This window comes from Schistocerca americana, chromosome 11 (genome assembly GCF_021461395.2).
Source record: "Schistocerca americana isolate TAMUIC-IGC-003095 chromosome 11, iqSchAmer2.1, whole genome shotgun sequence".
NCBI classification, from domain to species: Eukaryota; Metazoa; Arthropoda; class Insecta; order Orthoptera; family Acrididae; genus Schistocerca; species Schistocerca americana.
In genome coordinates this window covers 78443907-78466779 of record NC_060129.1, presented here as the reverse complement: position 1 = coordinate 78466779, position 22873 = coordinate 78443907, and the positions used below count along the sequence as shown (strand labels likewise).

General features: G+C 40.6%; 1 protein-coding gene across 9 annotated transcripts in view; it reads right to left on the bottom strand.

The window, feature by feature from the left end:
* Window positions 1–22873, bottom strand: part of LOC124553966 (zinc finger protein 99-like) — a 92017-nt gene that overhangs the window by 30673 nt on the left and 38471 nt on the right. For 2 of the 9 annotated variants that reach the window (XM_047127990.1, XM_047127991.1), the window contains exons 5-6: window positions 1272–1309; window positions 874–1167 (exon numbers count right to left, since the gene is read on the bottom strand). The exons of 3 other annotated variants lie outside the window; for them this stretch is intronic. In XM_047127990.1, coding sequence (XP_046983946.1) covers window positions 1095–1167; window positions 1272–1309 — 111 coding nt within the window. In that variant the 3' untranslated portion in view covers window positions 874–1094. Of the gene's footprint in view, window positions 1–873; window positions 1168–1271; window positions 1310–5602; window positions 5954–22873 lie in introns of those variants that run through there. 4 more of the 9 variants (XM_047127984.1, XM_047127985.1, XM_047127986.1 and 1 more) reach the window with 3 other exon arrangements.

The window sequence follows — 22873 nt, the reverse complement described above, 5'->3', positions numbered from 1 at the left end:
GTGCAAGTAACAGCACATGAAGAATTCCGCATACAATGGACCTCAACATGAACAGGATAACCATGGCAGAGTGATGCTGTTAGCAGTTGGGCTTAAACTCACAACTGGTCTCCAGAAGCAAAGTTTTCTGTGATCTTCCATAAATTGCTTCAGGCAAATGGCAGAATGGTTCCTTTGATAGGGGACAGCTAACTTCCATCCCCATCCAACTCTAATCTGATGGGACGGATGACCTCATTGTTTGGTCCCCTCCTCCTAGATCAACCAACCTATCTGTTGACCTGGGTCTGGCAATTATGCACTACCCAGTTGCCTATTATGCATCAAATAGATGGGTTGGTCTTGAGGAATGCACGGGGAGGAAGAAGAAACAAAGAAACTTCAAACGACAAAGTGGAGGAAGGAGGGAGAGGGAGAAGCTAAGTATAGTGAGCCCCCAGGGAGAGGGGGGGATTTTTATTTAGATTCTATGAAAACATACTTTCCTCCTATGACCTGCACCTAACGATCAGTATAAATTTGGTCAGCATGGTCGGGTGAAACACTGGCCTTTCATTTTGTTTCTGAAACACTAATGGTCATTGGGTCTCAAAACAAATAGGCAATGGCTCTTGAAGTAGGTCTTTTAGGCTTTTTAGGGAATTTCTCTCTAGCAGATTTTCGAAAGTGACATCATACAGGTGCCCTCAAGACTATGTGACAGAGATACAATATTACTGTCTCTAGAATCAATGAGGATTCATCACTTACATCTTCACAACCTTACTGAAACTGTCTCCACCTATTTAAGGTACTTCTTGATGATGGGCTGTCAACTGTAAATACTACAAGCTTTTGTGTTTCCTGAGCATGACTGCAGCACATTGAAAGAGCTGTTCAACACTATATTCTCTAATATACCATGGCAGTGAATTAACTCCAGTCTTGTTCTACAGAAGTACAACATTAGCTTGTGTCCATCAAGATAAATCTATTGAATTTCATTTGTTTTCATGTGCTTTTCTTCATTAAGCACGCTACAGCAGCTGGCTTCCACCTGAACTTTCATTTTCCTGCATGCATATTATAATCTGGTTTTCCTTATTTAGAAACGATCACATAATGGCTCTTGTAGAGAATAGCATTACTGACCATACTGCCTTGTTACATTGTAGCTTATCTGTAACACTAAATAATTACAGAAGTGCATTTCATATCTGAATTACTTCCACATACAGTAAGTAAAAATTTATGTTACTAAAAAAGTTCCACAGTATATAATAAAAACTTACCTTGAACTATTTGATGCATACCTTGTTGAGGTTGCCACCTGAAATATTTCAAGAAATATCCAGTGATTCACAAGTGATGAGAGTAAATAAATATAATTCTATTAACACCCACCAACATCTGTTTGGTCCATCAGATGCTGTATGTGAGGCTTGAAAATAGCATTAAAATGACATGGAAAACAAACTGTTGCAGTTATTGAAACAGAGTGTCAGTAAGAATTCACACTTCATTTCCACCCTTTGGTTTTGGTCCTGTAAATAACTATTCAAGCCAGTGGTTCAGTTTTACCATACTTCCCACTAGATGATTCAAAGGAAAAGTGGCCAAAGACTTTTTCATCTGTCATGCACTTACACCTTGCAGAAAATTTTCATTTCCTCATTTCATTATGAAAACTGTTATTCACAAAGAGGTGACTTCATCATAACAAGTCATTCATTTGGACCCTCGTGTCCATGGCAACTCAAAAACAACATGCAGAGGTGAGGAGTGTCTACTAAACCCAGCTTTAAAATTGAAACCCAAAATAAAGTACGGGCTTGGAACATTAAATATACAAATACTAATAAATGTTGGCAAAGTGAAAATACTGTTGGATATTGTAAATTTACTACAAATTAAAACATTAGCATTACAAAATATCTGATACACCCATGAAGAACTCCCACTTTCTGGTAACTGTAGATTTTTCACAGGGAAAACAAAGAAGAAATTCATAAAACTATGCCAAAACTATGTACTGCATTCATAAATAGAAAATCTGTATTATAATCAGTTACAAAATTTTCAGTGTCTTCAGAACAACTCTCCCCCTGTAACATTTCAACATGTAAATGACAGACAATACTTAATGGACATACACCAATAAATCAGGATAACAAGAACAATGGAGAGAAAGAAAAACAGTTTGAAAACAATGTTGAGTTGAATCTGATGAAGTACCAGAGAAAAAGTATAAAAATTTAATCACATTTTAATCCTCAAACTGGTAGACAATGGAGATTAAAACATTTTCTGTCTAAACTGCTATTAAAAATTCACTACTGGAATTTTGACTATTGTGTCATTCTCAAAAGACACCTCACTTTGAAGTAAGTCAAGTTACCAAATGTCACACCTAGTGTTTGGGGAGTACAAATTAGAAAGAACAATAGGACAGAACTTTGACAGATATTATTATATGAAATACTGTCATTTTGTAGGCATATAGATGACAAAGACTGCTGTCTTATTATGAATATGGAAGTTGTAAACATGGTTAACAAAAGGAAAAAGTTGTCTGAAAAGGAATTATGAAGCATTCTCACACCACAATGCGTTATGACTTGAGAATGGTACAACTGCCAAGATAACAATTTTGAATAAATACATTGTATAACAGTCCAGGGAGAAAATGTTTTCATTTACTATCTAAAAAAGGAAAAAATGGTAAGAAAGACTTCAGAAAATTTAGAAAAGTTATTGCCAGCTAACCCCCCCTCCCCCCCCCCCCCCCATGCACACACATATCGCAAAAAAGACATGAGGCCAACAATAATATGATTTGAGAATATCAGATGGCTCATCTGCAAGTAAGTGTAATTCAAAAAAGATAATAAATTTAATCTAAACCATATTCTCACAAGATTCAAAAAAATTCCTGGAGACGTGCAAGGAGAAAATAACATAACAGCACAAATTCTAAAACACAAGAAATATCGGGCATGGCATAGGACAGGTAGGCCCTGTGAAAGACAAATGAGTAAGAAAGAAGTGAAAGAGCAAAATGCTATTCGAATATATTTGTAAATTTTGAGAAGGCTGTGACAATAAATAAGGATCAAATTTATTGAAAATTCTGAAACACAGAAGGCAACACAAGTCCTCTCAAATGATCTTCAGCCTCATTTGGGACAAGAACATACTTCAGCCAAGTCAATGGACTATCTCCATTCTTGTTTCGGTCCGTACTTGAAATAGAAATCACTGAACAGCCTCAGTTGTCAGACTCTAATATAAAAAGTGGAATAATATTTAGTGGAAAATGGATAACATCAAAGTCGACTGCAACTTTTGTAGATGATTTAACACTGTTGACAGTGTAGAGGAACCACAAAAAGAGACAAAGAAAAACAGCAGGAAAAGCACAACTACAAATCTCTGCTGATAACAAGCAGTAATGACTAAGAACAAGACTGCAACATCCAAATCAGATACAAAGTGAGTGAGTATCAGGGAAAACAGAAAGTAGGTATCTATGAGAAGTCAACGAGCCATTGGTGGGGAAAAAGAAGCCGTAAGAGCAAGACTATGAAAGATGGACTTTGCAGCCCACTTAACTAAAGATGTTTATAATAAAAATTCAGTCCACAAAATTGCAAAACCTCCTACTTCTAATTTTGCCAGAATGCACATCTGCTTCAAAAACACTACTTTCAGCATCATTGCCAGATGGCAAAAAATCAGAAAAAAATAAATATATTAGAAAACAGAACAGTACAACAATTTAAATTTAGAAACAATACAAAAGTATACAAAAATATGTACTATAAAATTGCAGATAAAGTTATGAATAGAATACTAATGAGTCCTAGCACACTGTCAAGAAAAACTGTGCAGAATTACTAAAGCTTAAAAGAACTCACTGGGTTAGGAAAGTATACAAGACCTAGAAGAAACTGGTGTATGCATGCATCAAATTGAGGATCAAACTAAATACAGAAACAGAAGTGAGAAGTGATAAAAGTCTCCCAAGACAAAACAGTTCCAAAAATACAAGGTATAAATTGGAAATCAGAAGAGTGGAAAAAAAGTGAACAGATTAAGGGGTAGCATAAGGAAATGTAGAACCTTAGCTGGCCTGTAATGATGATGATGTAATGCAAACAAACGACTGCAAGCAGTTCAAAATCTCTTATTTTAAAGAAAGGAAACATGCAGGAAAATAAGTATTCAGAGTGTTTTGTTAGGTTACAGCAATGCTCATAAGTATTTTATAGTTGTGGTGTTATGCTACCATGATTGCTTGCATGCAGTCACAATAGGGCAATGCATGTAACTGATACTCCACCAGGAGCTTCATACTACTGCAGTTACATATCTGGTGAACAAACAAGGTCATACAATAACAAGATAAGTAAATATTCCTTTAGCTCAAAATTATTATGCAATTTGATTCAATGGTACAGTATTAATTAATTATTGTTACTTGGGCATTCACTCAGTACTTGTTTACTTGTAGAGACAACTAGAAGTACACCAAAACAGAACACTCACTTGATGTGAGACAAGCTGTTTTGCATATTTTTAAGATTGGATGGTAGCAGTCTAGCACTGCTAGAGTCTATGGCACATTACAACTAAAAAGTGTGCACAGTCAGTGGTAAAAACATGAAGTAACACTAGCCAGCCAAGCTTGGGTCATCCTTGAAAAAGAGCAAGGAGGAAGAATAGAAACATTTGTAAGCAACCAGCTGCTGTTCCAAGAGGAACAGCTCAAAAAAGTACGGATGCTCTGAAGCAGCATAATGGAGTGAACTTGCAAGTGTCTACCATAACAATTCACCCAGTAACATGTAAATAACACCGAACTTGGAATGCTACAGATTGGCCTAAGATTTTATGGCATGAAAGAAGCAACTTTAATGTACTTTCTTCAGATGGTGTGCAGTATATACGCTGACCAAAAAGCTACAGGAACAAAAATGTATCAGGCATGAATCATTAAGCAAGGTGGGGAAGCTGTTATTCTAGGAAAGGTGTTGGTCCTCTAGGCCAAATAGAAGGCCAAATTGCTCGTTTCCTGTGCAGTGACATTTAAAAAAGAATATGGTTCCATGTGGGAGAAGGAATATGTCACATAATTGGATATACCAGCAGGACGATTCAAAATGCACCCCCCCCCCCCTCCATTTAAAAAATCCAATTCAGATCAAAACACCAAACTTTCGGGCTGCCTAAGCCAAAGCGTGGATGTAAATCAAATCAAACACCTCCAGTATGCACGGAATTGAAGTGTTCATAGTAGAAGTTACTCAGCAAAGGATCAATCTCCTGGTGCCTTACTGGACACACAGTTGAAACTCCCAGTTGACCCTTTACAAAAGTTTTTGCGTTCAATGACAATTAGCTGTACAACTTCTAACAGTTTTCGGACGACAGGAGACAGTGTGGTACTGGGGTGCAAGACTCTCACATTTCTCACAGTTGACTCACGTATTATGTGCAGCCAGTCTTCTTCTTGGGTCAAACGGCTGCATCCATTTTCAAAAACCCTTCTTCTCCGAAGACTATAGTTGGTTAAAGGAATTTCAAAATAGACTCCTTTTCTACTCTTGAAATAATTCTGAAGTTTCAGGATACTTTTTATTCAACTCTGTTATATTTTCGTCTCCACAGTAAAACAACCCAAGTTTCACACAAGCATCCAACTCTCGCAAGTCAAACCTGTCTTGGACCATAAGATACTAACAGATAAAATTACAATATGTTTGGTTTAATAACCACTATAGAACCAGTTCTTGCTTCTATTTAGTTCAACACATAATTCATTTGTTCACAACAATACAGTCGTTACACCATCAAGGAATAGAGCGTGCTTGCTCCTTGTACTGGACACACAGTTTCCACAGCACACGCTGCAAACACTTGTCCGAGCTGATCGACCGTTACTATTGCAGTATTCTCCCGATACACGTCCATCCTGCACACACAGAAAGCGGTGGTGAGGTGGAAACATCTCCAGTCTCTCGTTCTCGTACTTAAAATATCGGGTGTTTGAGATTGTGGAAAGCTGAGTGTCTCTAGATCATGCACCGAAATTCTCGAGGCACTACTAACTGTGATCAAAGCCTATGGCTATGTAACAAAACACTGATTTGTTGAATTGTTCTCGAGATTCCAAAATAGTTTTGTGTGTGTATAAGACCTACAAATTACTTTTGGGTCATCAGAATTGTTATTTCTGTTTTGATGTAATGTAACTTAGTTTAAACTATACGTAGATTTGTAGTAAATGGATTACAATTACATAATTTTTAATAATCCACTGGCAGTTATTTCTATATTACACACTTATCTTGATGTAATCATAACTAATGCTTTTTACAAAATACTTTCGAGTGCTACTGTAGTAGGACTGTATCTACCCACAGCGAGATGAACAAAGCAGATAATGAACAACAATATCAGCATACAACCACTGTCTTGTTATTCAGATTGCTATAGGTAATCTGATGCTCCTCTGGATGGCAGCAGGAATCCTTATCTACAGTGTGTGATGTGAGCTCTTCCAATCAAATCATAACTCATTCAAAGAAGAGAACTACCATATTTTATGGACTATAAAATGCTATGGAATATAAGATACACAATTTTCAAGCAATATTAAAAAAAAAGACGTTTTTACCATTTCTATTGTTATATTGCAAAGCCAGACCAAAAAAATTCTTAGTTTATGAAACTGAATTAACCTTTAAAATTCCTGAAAATTGTCATCTGAATTTTCTCCTCTTCCTCCCCTCCCCACTCTACATTATTGTTGTACTTTTCATCTTTAAGATGATCTTTGCTGCAATTAAGAGCATTATTTGTACCACATTTCCTGAAAGATTTGACAATTATCTCTTCCCTTACTCTAGACCACGGCCATTTTACCCACTGACACTTGCTTGATTGGCAGCCATTTTAAAGCTGCCTCCAGCGTAAATTCATGTTTGGTTTCATCCATCAGCCATCTGTTCCATTCTGTTCGCAAATACACTTTAAATAGTTTATTTATTGAGACACCAAGAAATTGTAATTGTGAAGTAAATCCTCCTATCATAACTGAAAGCTCTGTATTTCTCTGTCTCAATTTCTCTTTCATGCAGAATTTTTCAAATGACTGCTAAACTGATCTAGCACAAGAACAGTACTCTTCTTCAATAAAGCACATTTTCTTCTCTCTCAAAATGTTAATCCTAAATTTCATACCAGCCTTGTCCATCCAACCCCCGTCATGTACGTGAACAACTCCTGGCAGTATTTCAAAAGGTTTTGGCATTATTTGTGCACAAAAATGATCAATGAATTAAGTTTAGTACCATTAGCACAGCATGAAAAGACAACAGTGTAGTGCATTTTTTCGTGTCCACTTGTTTTAATAGTTACATTTTTAGCACCTTCCCTGGCAACAGTTCTGTTAATCAGCACATCAAATGTCTGAGAAGTTTCGTCTGTATTTGCTATTTGACACAGTTCCACAGTGATTTCCTTTTGGCGTTGAATAATAAAGCAATGTAAAGACAGAATTTTCTCTTCATACTCTTGTGGCATTCTCCGAGGTGATTGGGTTTTTGTTTGCATGCAAAGTCCATGATGCTTCATAAACCTGTAATGCCAACAAACTCCACCCTTTAAGTCTGTTAAATACCACTTTAGCACTACCATACAACAATATATTTCAATCATTTTTGTATTAATTCCAATGTGATGTTGCTGGTGTCCTTGAATCAATTTCAAAATATCATTATCTAGTTGTGGCCATTCTGCAATAGTCATCTACGAGGGTTGTATGAAAAGTAAGGTTCCCAATGAGCTACAACCTTGAGAGAAGGTGCCAGGCAAAATCCAACAACAGTGCCATGTGCAGTGATTCCCCCACTCTTGAGCCTGTCTGCGATTCGCTATGTCACAAAAAATGGTTCAATTGGCTCTAAGCACTATAGGACTTAACATCTAAGGTCATCAGTCCCCTAGACTTAGAACTACATAAACCTAACCAACCTAAGGACATCACACACATTCACACCTGAGGCAGGATTCGAACCCGCAACCGTAGCAGCAGCGTGGTTCTGGACTGAAGTGCATAGAACTGTTCGGCCACAGTGGCCAGCCTACATCCCTCAGTGCTGGCTTGGCAACCATCAGAGATGGTAGTGGTGATCACCGCTCCCGCCAAGTGTGAGGTTCGAGCAGTACTCCGGTTTTTCCACACAAGGAAGTTACCACCCACACAGATTTATCGGGAACTGACTGACGGTTATGGTGAAGAGTGCGTGTCCATTCATCATGCCCGCAAATGGTGCTGGGCTTCTGCTGAGGGTCGCATGGAAGTTCACGATGAATAACAGAGTGGAAAACCGCAGTTTTCAGATGTGATTGTCCAAAAGATGAACAGTGAGTTTCTTCAACAATGTGAAGGCTGTTCAGTCTCCTCCTTTCTTCTGGACGCATTTCTCCACTCCTTTCAGCCATCTGTCTCTTGGGTGTCCTCTTGCTCTCTTTCCTTCCAGTTTCATCTTGTGTATCCTCCTGGGTATCCTCTTCTCCTCCATTCACTTAACATGCCCATACCATATCAGCCTTGATTTCTCTATCCTCTCCTGTAATGGTTCCACCTTCATTAACCCTCTAATCACCTCATTTCTTAACCTGTCTATCTTTGTCGCTCCAATACTGTTCCTGAAGAATTTCATCTCACTATCTTGTACTCTGCTTTTCTCTCTGCCTTACGTAACCCATGTATCAGATACTCAAAAAATGGTTCAAATGGCTCTGAGCACCATGGGACTTAACATCTGAGGTCATCAGTCCCCTAGAACTTAGAACTACTTAAGCCTAACTAACCTAAGGACGTCACATACATCCATGCTCGAGGCAGGATTCGAACCTGCGAGCGAAGCTGTCACACTGTTCCAGACTGAAGCGCACGGAACAGCTCAGCACACCAGTCGGCTGTATCAGATGTATCTGTCAGGATCAGGACATAGTATGACTGGTATAGAACCTTTTTACTAATTTAGGGTACATCCTTGCTCCATTTCAGGCTTCTGGCACTCTTCCCAAAAGCTTCTGCTTTTCTCCCCCACTCTATTTCTTTGTTGTTTTGTCCATATTACTGTATCAGGCTTCCTAGGAACTTGAAACTGTTCACTCTCTTCAATCGTTCCCCACCAATTGTATTTCCAGTTGGTCCTCTCTCCTACATTCATGTTGTGGTAATCACCTCACTCTTACTTATACTAAATTTCATCCCATATCCTTGTACTGTTCGTTCCCATACATCCAACTGCTCTTTTACTTCCTCCTCCTTATTCCCCTAAATCATCATATCACCTGCAAACACCATAGCTTTCTTTTCTCCTTCACCAATTACTTGTGCTACTGTACTCATTATATCATACATCACTACAATGAAGAGTAATGGTGAAGGTGCACTTCCCTGCCTCAAGCCATTCTTCTGTTTGATCCAAGCTGATCTCTCTCCTCTTGCTTTCACACAGCTCATGCTTCCATGGTACATTTCTCTTATCCTCCAAATAATCTCTATAGCTACTCCTCTGTTTTTCAATGTTCAGGAAGATCATTAGTAGATCTATTCCATATTCATAATGCTCTTCCTCCAGTTGTCTTACAGCATAAATTTGATCCACAGTAGACCTTCCTGTTCTGAAGCCATGTTGTGGTTCTCTCATCCTTCCTTCTAATCTTGCCTGAATTCGTGTTCCCAAAATTTCCAAAAAAAATTTGCACTATGGCTCATCAATGTTATCCCCAAATAATTATTGCGTTTTTTTTTCTATTTTCCTTCTTACAGATTGGAGCAATTACTTACTTCCAGTCTTCTGGGTCATCATCTGTCTCCACACAATTTTCATTACTCGAGATAGCCATTGTATCCCCACCTCTCCTGCTGCTCTCACCATCTCTAGAGTTAGCTCATCCAGACCTGGTCACTTCCCTCCCTCCATCTTGCCCTATGCCTCTTCCACTTCTGCCCATGTAAGGTCTTTTTCTATTTGCTGTTCCTCCTCTTTTTTTCTTCAGCTTGTTGCTCCTCTTCCAGTTCTCCATTTGGGTTCAGGAGTTCTTCAAAATACTCCTTCCAAATTGTCTTGAGTTCCTCCTTATTCTCTACATCTTGGCCACTTTTGTTCACAATTTGGGCATAATCTATCATACAGTTCTTCTGTTTACTTTTAACCATCTCATACGACCTTTTTTGAACCTTCACTATCCTCCTCCATCATTCTGTTCATTGTTCCATCCACTTCTCTCCTCTGCTACCACACTTTCTGCTTCTTTCTTGCTTGATACTCTCTTCTTGTCTCTATTGTTCTCTTCTGCAACCGGATATCTAATTCCATTTATAGCCTTTAGATTTGAGTGATTTATCATGTATCCAAAGTTTAATGGATTCTTTTAAGTACTCATGTGGATGAGCTCACACTTTTCACTATTTAGGGTCAACTGCTCATTTTCGCACCATACAGTGAACTTTCCCATATTGTTTTGCAATTTGTTTTGATCTTCTGATGACTTTACTAGACGATAAATGACAGCATCATCTGCAAAAAACCTATGACTGCTACTCAGATTGTCTCCTAAATTGTTGACATACACTCCTGGAAATGGAAAAAAGAACACATTGACACCGGTGTGTCAGACCCACCATACTTGCTCCGGACACTGCAAGAGGGCTGTACAAGCAATGATCACACGCACGGCACAGCGGACACACCAGGAACCGCGGTGTTGGCCGTCGAATGGCGCTAGCTGCGCAGCATTTTTGCACCGCCGCCGTCAGTGTCAGCCAGTTTGCCGTGGCATATGGAGCTCCATCGCAGCCTTTAACACTGGTAGCATGCCGCGACAGCGTGGACGTGAACCGTATGTGCAGTTGACGGACTTTGAGCGAGGGCGTATAGTGGGCATGCGGGAGGCCGGGTGGACGTATCGCCGAATTGCTCAACACGTGGGGCGTGAGGTCTCCACAGTACATCGATGTTGTCGCCAGTGGTCGGCGGAAGGTGCACGTGCCCGTAGACCTGGGACCGGACCGCAGCGACGCACGGATGCACGCCAAGACCGTAGGATCCTACGCAGTGCCGTGGGGGACCGCACCGCCACTTCCCAGCAAATTAGGGACACTGTTGCTCCTGGGGTATCGGCGAGGACCATTCGCAACCGTCTCCATGAAGCTGGGCTACGGTCCCGCACACCATTAGGCCGTCTTCCGCTCACGCCCCAACATCGTGCAGCCCGCCTCCAGTGGTGTCGCGACAGGTGTGAATGAAGGGACGAATGGAGACGTGTTGTCTTCAGCGATGAGAGTCGCTTCTACCTAGGTGCCAATGATGGTCGTATGCGTGTTTGGCGCCGTGCAGGTGAGCGCCACAATCAGGACTGCATACGACCGAGGCACACAGGGCCAACACCCGGCATCATGGTGTGGGGAGCGATCTCCTACACTGGCCGTACACCACTGGTGATCGTCGAGGGGACACTGAATAGTGCACGGTACATCCAAACCGTCATCGAACCCATCGTTCTACCATTCCTAGACCGGCAAGGGAACTTGTTGTTCCAACAGGACAATGCACGTCCGCATGTATCCCGTGCCACCCAACGTGCTCTAGAAGGTGTAAGTCAACCACCCTGGCCAGCAAGATCTCCGGATCTGTCCCCCATTGAGCATGTTTGGTACTGGATGAAGCGTCGTCTCACGCGGTCTGCACGTCCAGCACGAACGCTGGTCCAACTGAGGCACCAGGTGGAAATGGCATGGCAAGCCGTTCCACAGGACTACATCCAGCATCTCTACGATCGTCTCCATGGGAGAATAGCAGCCTGCATTGCTGCGAAAGGTGGATATACACTGTACTAGTGCCGACATTGTGCATGCTCTGTTGCCTGTGTCTATGTGCCTGTGGTTCTGTCAGTGTGATCATGTGATGTAGCTGACCCCAGGAATGTGTCAATAAAGTTTCCCCTTCCTGGGACAATGAATTCACGGTGTTCTTATTTCAATTTCCAGGAGTGTAGATAAGGAACAGCAAAGGGCATGTAACACTACCCTGGAAAACGCCAGCAACTGCAACTGCTTTACTCGATGACTTTCTATCAATTACTATGAACTGTGACCCCTCTGATGGGAAATCACAAATCCAGTTGCATAACAGATATGATATTCCACAAGCACGCAATGTGACTACAATCTGCTTGTTAGGTACCATGTCAAAAGATTTCTGGATATCTAAAAACACAATACCAATTTGAAATACTTTCTCTACAGCACTCAACACTGTGTGAGTAAAGAGCTAGTTGTGTTTCACAAGAACAATGTTTTCTGAATCTGTGTTGACACTATGCCAATAGACCATTCTCTCTGAGGTAATTCATTGTGTTCAAACATAATATGTTCCAAAAACCTACTGTGTATCAATGTTAATGATATAGGCCTGTAATTTAGTGGACCACTCTTACTTTCTTTATTGAGCATTGGTGTAACCTGTGCAACTTTACAGTCATTGGGTCTGGATCTTTCATAAAGTGAGTGGCTGTATATGATTGTTAAGTATGGAGATACTGCATCAGCATGCCCTGAAAGGGTATAGTGTCAGGATAATACGACTTGCTTTTATTAAATGATTTAAGTTACTTCACTACTTGACTCTAATTATGGAATATTTACTTCACGTCTTTGGTGAAAGAATTTCAGAAGGCTATGTTCAATAACTCTGCTTTAGGAGCACAAACACTGATAGTAATCCCATTACTATCATGCAGAGAAGGCATTGACTGTGTCTTGTCATTAGCATACTTTAGATATGAAGAAACTCTCTCTGGAATATCTGCCATGTTTGAAGACAACATTCTGTTGTGGAAATTATTATAAGAACATCACACTGAAGCCTGTGCTCAATTTCAAGCTTCTGTAAAAGATTGCCAGTCTTTTAGCTTTTGCATTCATTTAAATTTGGCATGCTTTTTTCATTGTTTCTGCAACAGTGTTTGACCCATTGCATCATACTGACCTGTCTCGTCACACAAAAAAGGGCGATACTGGGCCTACATTCATGCCACCTCTCTGCGATTTAAATCACTTACTATGGTTCCACAGTTTTGCAGTCATCTTATTGTGGCATGCTGCACACAACTGCTTCTGAGTGGCTTAGTTTACAAAACGAATAATGTACTATTTTAACAGCACTATTGTATATATACTCTGAAGCTACACACACACACACACACACACACACACACACACACAAAACCTAAATGAATAACCTAACCAAATTCAGAATTATTATGAAATGAAGTTACCTAATTTTGATCTTTATTTTAATCGTGCCAATCACGTTAAGAACAGTTCATCTCCTGCAAAATGTACTTCACTTTAACAGTGCCAGCTATAAATTCTAAGGAAACTAACACCCAATGGCAATGTTAATAGCTAAATAGTGCTATACTAGTACTTTAACATCACATTCATTCAATTACATTGCATTTGTGAATTGCAGCATTAGAATGTTTCAAGCAAATATATCTCTGCCACCAGTTACAGATTAGAGGCCACACCCTTTTACACAGTGAATAAAACATAAAAGCAATGAAAAAACAGCATTTCACAAACCTTTTACTCCGTCATCAGTATAGTAACTGATGCTCAAGCATTATGCAGACCCACTGGAGAAAAGTGAGAGAATTTGTGCATGTGCATGTGCATGTTTAAAAGCTGTACTATGAGTTGGTTGTAAACACAAATTATCAGAATTATGGCCAAAATTTCCAAGCTGGATCAGTTTCAGGGTTGATATCTTGTAAGTACCATGTTTCACAGATTGTAAGACAGTATCAACTATAAGATGCACATCAGTTCTTAAGAATTTTTTTAAAAATTACCATATTTACCAGACTGCAAATACAGACTAAAGAAGTCCTTTGTTTATGACACCAAACTGACATTTAAAACCCCTGAAAATCATACTTCTCCTTGTTCATCATCATCATTGTCCTCATAATGCCTAAGATGTTCTTCACTACCATCGACAGCATTACTTATGGCAAGCTTCCTGAAAGATTTAACAACGTCTCCTCTGACTATGCAACAACTGTTTTATTCACTGACACACTTCTTTGATTGTAAGTCATTTTACAGCTGCCTTTGGTTTGAATTCGTGTTGGGTTTCATCTGTAACATATTAACTGTATTCGGTCAAAAATATGCCAGAGCAGAAGTGAGTTGCAACAGAGCCAGCCACAGGCAGTGGACAGTGTTATGCACTGCAAAGCAAAACACGGTCAACTAGCTGTTTGACCACAAGACAGGACAGCCCAACCTGAGTCAAGAGGGAGCTGCCTTCTAGCTGGAGAAAACTGACAGCCACCATCAGCTGCATCACTGCGCTATCATCACAGTCACAGCTGGAGATGTCACTGACAGCAACATTCGAGTGACATCACACTCAGCCCTCTCCTTGCACTGCTGGAAATGCTGGATGTCTATTGTTTCACATGAGAGGCTAATGGATGCCTCCACCAAGCTGTTCCTTATGTACTATGGCTGAGGGCTGGAATAATGGAATCAACTGAACAAATCTGTCATCCTGACGTATCATTTTGCTAAACGGAACAATTTGGGATAATAACTTAGAAAAATACAGAAAGTAAGAAACAATTTGCAGATAGGATACAGAAAATTAATGGACATACCTACAAAATAGGGCAGGATGTTGCAGTCAATAATATTAATTTGCAAGAAGCTGACCAGATGGTCCCCAATGCTTTTTTTAAGATGGTTGCTTGCAGAAATGTCAAAATGTGTGTGGAAACGGGTCCAAAAGATTTGCGCACAACAGTGCAGTTAGCTATAGTGTGTGAGGATATCGACTAGTTGGTGGGAATGCATGATGAATGGACAGCATTTGCAGATTATATACAATGTTTCAGGCGTCAATGAACAAGGCATGTAAGGAGGCACTGTCGTCCGCCTCAGGGTAATGTGAATAAAGTAAGAGGAAGTAATAATTTTAGAAATACAGAACTGGGCAGAAATAAGGTGCTAAATACCAATGCGAACTCCAGGTCCATGTACGGTCCTTTCCAGTAAGACTGGATGCTATGAAATCATATGCAGAGGAGGATTGTGCAATAAAAGGAATAGTGGGAACAAAGGGTTGCATGATATTACTGGACACAGGGGTGTATATATCAGTCACCAGTAGTGATCTGGTGAAATATAAGCAATGGGACCCACTACGGTACAAATGGCATGGAGTTGGGGATAAAGATGTCACACTATTAGCATCAGTGAATGTAGACTTTTGCCTGGATATGGTTCAATTTAAACAATGAGTAGAAATTGTGCCACTCATGAGTGATGGCTACAACATGATTCTGGGATCAGATTTCTTAAGATGAACCAATTAAACCATGAACTACACTAAGGTTTGATTTGCACTATTGTGTATGTAAGGGTACTGGAAAATCCCTTTGGCTCTGAGCACTATGGGACTCAACTACTGAGGTCATTAGTCCCCTAGAACTTAGAACTAGTTAAACCTAACTAACCTAAGGACATCACAAACATCCATGCCCGAGGCAGGATTCGAACCTGCGACCGTAGCGGTCTTGCGGTTCCAGACTGCAGCGCCTTTAACCGCACGGCCACTTCGGCCGGCAAAATCCCTTTGGGTCAGTGTTGAGTGTAGCTTGCCAGTAGGAATTTTGTGAGTGGTGGAACCATTAGAAAACAATGAAACAGATAAGGAGTGAAAAAAGGTATCTGCTCCTATCGATAGCGTAGACGACATTGGATTAATGAAGAGGTTGTTAATCGCTAAGATGGACAACTTTGAGGAAGAATGGGACATGTGGGGTATCAGCCATGGATAATTGTCAGACACCATTGAAACAGCATTATGAGAAAACTGAAGCACCTAGAAGGAAGCTACAAGCAACAGATGAAAAAAATCACTTTTGGAATATAAAGATTTATTTTTTACAAAAGGGCCACTACCATCTATGCATATTACACAGCACCACATACCGACGGGAAATGGACCACCATACAAAATACCCAAGTACTTGCAGCCAATTTTGGACCAATTTAATGGTCAATAGCTGAAAGATGGAATAACTGAAGAATGTAATAGTCCTTGGGAGAGGAATAGCCACTGTACAAAAAGTCACTGGATAACATACGAAAAGAAAGGTTTTGCTTTTATTATACACGCCTGTATGAGAATACCATAATGGATGCCTACCCCTTGCCAAACATCACAGAAGCCTTGGATAGTTCAGGGCAATGCAAATATTTTTCAACAATGGATTTAAAGAGTGGTTATCACCAGATAGAGGTTGCACCACAGGATCAACACACAACAATTTTTTTGGCACCCTGGGGACAATACCAATTTATAAGGATGAGATTCAGATTAAAAAATGCACCTGAAATTGATTGCTGAATGGAGTACTCAGATGTTTGAAATCACTGCAATGCTTAGTGTACTTCGGTGATGTAATCATCTATGGGAGGGACATGGAACAGTATACGCAGCAATTAAGAGAAGTATACCAAAGCCAAAAATCAACGAAATTGAGTATGGAAAACTGTAATTTTGGGATGGAAGAGATAGCATACCTAGGTCTAACCACAAGTAAAGATGGTGTTAAGACAAACGAAAGATTGATTAAAGCTGTACATGAATTTCCTGTACCAGAATATGTAAGGGAGTTGCAATTATTCTTGAGACTTGAGAACTATTACTGCCAGTTCATAAAAGGATTGCACATGTTTGAAACAATTGTTAAGAAAGGATACTATATCTGAATGGTCATAAGAATGCCAGCATGCTTCTGAGAAGCTAAAAGAAGCTTTAACATCTAGTCCAATATTGATATTCTGCATTTTAAAACATAATTTGTTTTATCATGCAATGCATCAAACAATGCACTTGACCGTACATTGTCACAAGAGGTAGAAGGCATAGAACATCCAGTAGCTTACACTTCAGTGCAATTAAATTCTGCAGAAAGAAATTATTCTGCAACAGAGAAAGATATGGTAAGCCTTATTTATGGAATCACATATATCAAATGTTAACTGTACAGTAAAAAGATTAGAGTAATAAGAGCTAATGTGGCATCAAAATGGTTGTTGGGGTTATAGGATCCTTCCGGTAGATTGACACGATGGGCAGTATGACCCAGTGAATTTGATTTGGAAGTTACACATAAACCTGGAAAAAAGCACATAAATTCAGACTGCTTAAGTAGTAAAGTAGCAATATTACATATTAATCAAAATAGCAGGGAAGTACAACCCGAAGCAAAAGTCTTCAATAGGGAAGTAGTACTGACAAAATGGTTGCAGTCCATGGAAGATAAGTGTTTGGTAAGCATGAGGGAAAGTAGTAGAGCTACAGGAGGCTATGTGGTAGTCTGTACGAGGTTAGCTAGCAGTAAGATTGTTGCTGCCAGAGCTGTATTCAGAGGGTCTAAGTACAATACCAAAGCAAATACCACTGGAGATGAGGTTGGCTTTAAAACCCAAGCACAAATCTCGCTCTTTTGTTTCAGAGTAGTATAAGTGAGAATTGACCGAGAAAAAGTTTCTACTTTAATTTCTACACCAGTAGCAGGTAAATAAGCGCATCATAATTGTTACACAGTTCATGCATAGCCCGTCAGGTGGCAAATGCTGAAGAAATCTGTAAGAGTAAAAATGCAGTGACTGTCATTAACTGCAAATGACAGGTAAAGGTATGTACAAATGAAGGAAGCAAAGTTACTAGACTGCCACCATGTGGATGACACAGTCTGTCCAAATATGGTAATAAGAGAGGGGCAGGATTTCTGCACAGTAAAATTGTTAATGGAACAAAAGATGTAAGAGAATGCAATGAAGAAGTGATTGAGCCACAGTTGCACTTTCAGCTGGACGAGGTGCATTGGTTGTACTCTAGCTCTGACAATATGGTGGTAGTGGCCACTTGTTTTGAGCAGGGGAAGCTTATGTCAGCAAGGTGGCTAGAATCTAAAGGGAGTGGTTTGTTATTAAATGGAATGGGGCTGACTTTTGTCTGCCCACCATGATTCCAGGGACAGTTCACCAGTATATTATGCAGCTGCATTTGTACTGGCCACAGGAGCCCTTGGAAGTGCTACCGTCTACAAATCTAACCAGCTTAAACCAAGTGCCAGAATCTAGTGCCAGAATTAATGCTGTCTATACAGATGCTTCTGAACCAGCAGGAAGGATGAGTCTCTCAGAAAACCTTACTGCAGCATTTAAATTCATATATAGGGAAAACCCTTACTGGTAGACAATACAGACAGCCACTGCATTGGCAAATGTTCTGCTGAGTGTAGTCCTTGTTTTAGTACATACAAGATGAAGCACAGGACTGAACTTGGACCCAGCCGTAGTTGAGGTTCCAATGGACTGGATGTCCTGAGCATTAAAAGCAGCAGAAGGAAGCCAAATGAACAAATGGGTACCAATAAGAATAACTGATTCATTTTCACTTTGAAGATGGGCATAGAGATGTGATTGTTCAACAAGCCTAGTAATGAAATAAGTTCCATGGTGTCTGCGTAAAGGAGCATGGTAAGGGACCCTGTGGAAATGTGCAAGATTAAGTGGTAAATGATTCCTGTCTCAGCATCACTGCCTATGCCATTGGCCTGTGACACCTGGAGCAACATTCCAGAATGCAATACAGGGTCCGCTGTTCGACCATAAGATGTGTCAAGAGGGAGCTGCCTGGTTGCTGGAGCAAGTTCACGGCCATCATCAGCTATGCCACTGCACTGTCATCATGACTGCAGCTGGATACGTCACTGACAGCAGTATTTGTGTGATGCCATTCTTTTTGTGCTGTCAGCAATGTTGGATATCTATTGTTTCACACGAGAGGCAACTGGACACCTCCACCAAGTTGTCCCTTATGTACTACGACTGTGGGCCAGAATAAAGAAATTAATTGAACAAATCTACTGTTGTCCTAATGTTTCACTTCATCTCCACAGGTGACAACCAAGGGGACATTTAACACATCCATCATCCATTTGTTCCATTCCCCTCTCACACACACTTTAAATCATTTATTTCTCCAACCATCAACAGGTTGCAACTGTGAATTGAGTCCTCCCAGAATAACTGCAAGCTCTGGATTTCCCTGCTGCAATTTCTCTTTCACAGAATTTATCAAATGACTACAAGACTGATCTAGCACAAGAAGAGAATAATTCTTCAATAAAGCAGCTTTCCTTCTCTCTCACACACTATTAATCCATAATTTCATAACAGCCTTGTCCATCCAACCCTTGTCGTATACATGAACAATAAAAGCTGGTGGTATTTCAGTGGGGTTTTGGCACTGTTTTGTGCTTTAAAATTACCACTGGATTAAGCTTAGTTCAATCAGCACAACATGAAAGGACAACATTGTACTCCATTTTTTGGATGTCTACTTGTTTTTAGAGTTACACTTTTAGCACCTTCAATGGCAACAGTTCTGTTACTCAGCACATCAAATGTCAGAAGAGTTTCGTCCATATTTTCCTCTTCCCTTTCTTGTGGCTTTTTCTGAGATACTTTGGGTCACATGCAACATCCATGATGCTTCATAAACCTGTAGCCCCCAACCAATTTCACCCTTAAAGTATGTCAAGATCCACTTTAGTACTAGCTTACAAGCATGCATTTGAATTATTTCTGTATTAATGCCAATGAATTTTGATGCTGTCCTTGAATCCACTTCAGTAGGTCAGCATCTAGTTTTGGTTGTTTTAAATTCAGTCCTCTATTAGCATATTTAGCCTTCTCCATTTTTTTACAGTTCTTTTTTACTAGCCCGCCAAATGCAAATGGCTTTTTCTGTTGGTGGGGGCCCAAAATGTTACATACCTGCTCTTTTTCCATGTTGTTTTGCATATGCTATTACTTTCAATTTATAGCCGGCATCATATGATGCCGCTTTTATTTTTTATTTTTTTTTAATACAGAACTACATGGAAGAGCCAAAGAAACTGGTACACCTGCCTAATATCGTGTACAGTCCCTGGAACATGCAGAAGTGCTGCAATACAACATGGGATGGACTCAGCTAATGTCTGAAGTAGTGCTGGAAGAAATTGACACCAAAAAGACTTGCATTCAGCTCAAGCTTATTACTGTTGTTCCAAACTATCTTTATTTTCTATCTTAAGAAATCATAATATTCTTGTCACAACCACCCTGAAGTTGGAAATAACCAAACATCTTGTTGTAACTGAGGATGTAACCCATCAAAGATGTGCTCGCTATTCAGAAGTGTAAAATGTTTTTTTTCTTTTCTTTTTTGTGGAATCAGATGCTGCAGATGAAGACACACTGGCACAGGTGCTGGCATAGATGTGTATGTTGATCTAATAATCCTGGAGTGCTTGTCACTGCAGAAATTTTAAATGAGAAAGGTATAAAATGATTTCTATGGCATCTCTGAAAACGGAGAAGTTAAGGTAATGTTTTATAAATCCATTTCAAAAGACTGGAATTTATTCACACAACTCAAAAGTGATAACACCCCTTTTGTTAGACCTGAATAAATTATACAATTATTACTCAAAAGAGCAATTTATGTCATTACTTACATCTTTGGAATTGGGTCCTATGACCGTATAGAAAGATAAACCTGTATTTAAATTGTACAATTTATGTATACCTTAAGTTTTGTAGAGTGCGAGAAGTTGCAATAAGAATGGTGCAGTTTCCATGAGTCCTTTGTGGAACCAAGGGAGTTCCAAATGGGACCAGTTTTTAATACTTGTTTCCAAGAGTTTGATGCTTAGGTACAATTATGGCATACCTAAAGTATTTCATTCTTAATGTAATCATATTTTAAAGGATGGTTGTAACTCAAATAATTTCTAGAATCTGTATATTCATGTGTGGTACTAGGTACATTTCATGTCCTGTGTGAAACATTTCATTTTATGCTTTAAACATAATATTTAAGAATTCTTTCATAATTTATCTTTCATTTTGCACAACCAGTTGTCTGAATGTATTATGAATTATTTAGGAAAGGAACTACACTCCTGGAAATGGAAAAAAGAACACATTGACACCGGTGTGTCAGACCCACCATACTTGCTCCGGACACTGCGAGAGGGCTGTACAAGCAATGATCACACGCACGGCACAGCGGACACACCAGGAACCGCGGTGTTGGCCGTCGAATGGCGCTAGCTGCGCAGCATTTGTGCACCGCCGCCGTCAGTGTCAGCCAGTTTGCCGTGGCATACGGAGCTCCATCGCAGTCTTTAACACTGGTAGCATGCCGCGACAGTGTGGACGTGAACCGTATGTGCAGTTGACAGACTTTGAGCGAGGGCGTATAGTGGGCATGCGGGGGGCCGGGTGGACGTACCGCCGAATTGCTCAACACTTGGGGCGTGAGGTCTCCACAGTACATCGATGTTGTCGCCAGTGGTCGGCGGAAGGTGCACGTGCCCGTCGACCTGGGACCGAACCGCAGCGACGCATGGATGCACGCCAAGACCGTAGGATCCTACACAGTGCCGTAGGGGACCGCACCGCCACTTCCCAGCAAATTAGGGACACTGTTGCTCCTGGGGTATTGGCGAGGACCATTCGCAACCGTCTCCATGAAGCTGGGTTACGGTCCCGCACACCGTTAGGCCGTCTTCCGCTCACGCCCCAACATCGTGCAGCCCGCCTCCAGTGGTGTCGCGACAGGCGTGAATGGAGGGACGAATGGAGACGTGTCATCTTCAGCGATGAGAGTCGCTTCTGCCTTGGTGCCAATGATGGTCATATGCGTGTTTGGCGCCGTGCAGGTGAGCGCCACAATCAGGACTGCATACGACCGAGGCACACAGGGCCAACACCCGGCATCATGGTGTGGGGAGCGATCTCCTACACTGGCCGTACACCACTGGTGATCGTCGAGGGGACACTGAATAGTGCACGGTACATCCAAACCGTCATCGAACCCATCGTTCTACCATTCCTAGACCGGCAAGGGAACTTGCTGTTCCAACAGGACAATGCACGTCCGCATGGATCCCGTGCCACCCAACGTGCTCTAGAAGGTGTAAGTCAACTACCCTGGCCAGCAAGATCTCCGGATCTGTCCCCCATTGAGCATGTTTGGGACTGGATGAAGCGTCGTCTCACGCGGTCTGCACGTCCAGCACGATCGCTGGTCCAACTGAGGCGCCAGGTGGAAATGGCATGGCAAGCCGTTCCACAGGACTACATCCAGCATCTCTACGATCGTCTCCATGGGAGAATAGCAGCCTGCATTGCTGCGAAAGGTGGGTATACACTGTACTAGTGCCGACATTGTGCATGCTCTGTTGCGTGTGTCTATGTGCCTGTGGTTCTGTCAGTGTGATCATGTGATGTATCTGACCCCAGGAATGTGTCAATAAAGTTTCCCCTTCCTGGGACAATGAATTCACGGTGTTCTTATTTCAATTTCCAGGAGTGTATTACTATAACAAGTAATGGACCTTATTTTTCAAAAGCCTGGTTGCCCAATAGGGAACTTTGAATTGCTCTTTACCCAGTCGAATTTTACTTTTGATGTAACTGACCTTTAATGAATAAGTCTACAGTTTTATTCCATTACGAACTCCATTTATATCTGTCTACTAAACTACCAGGTGAATTGATCATGCCACAAATCCAAATTATTTCAATCATTAATTGGTGAATATTGAGTGTTTCAGTCATTTCCAAAATGAATCAAATAAATTTATTAACTAATTTAGAGCTTCTGTTAATTCTTTATTGCATTTTCTTCGTATGAAACTAGTTACAGAAGCTCTGCTCATTTTTGATAAC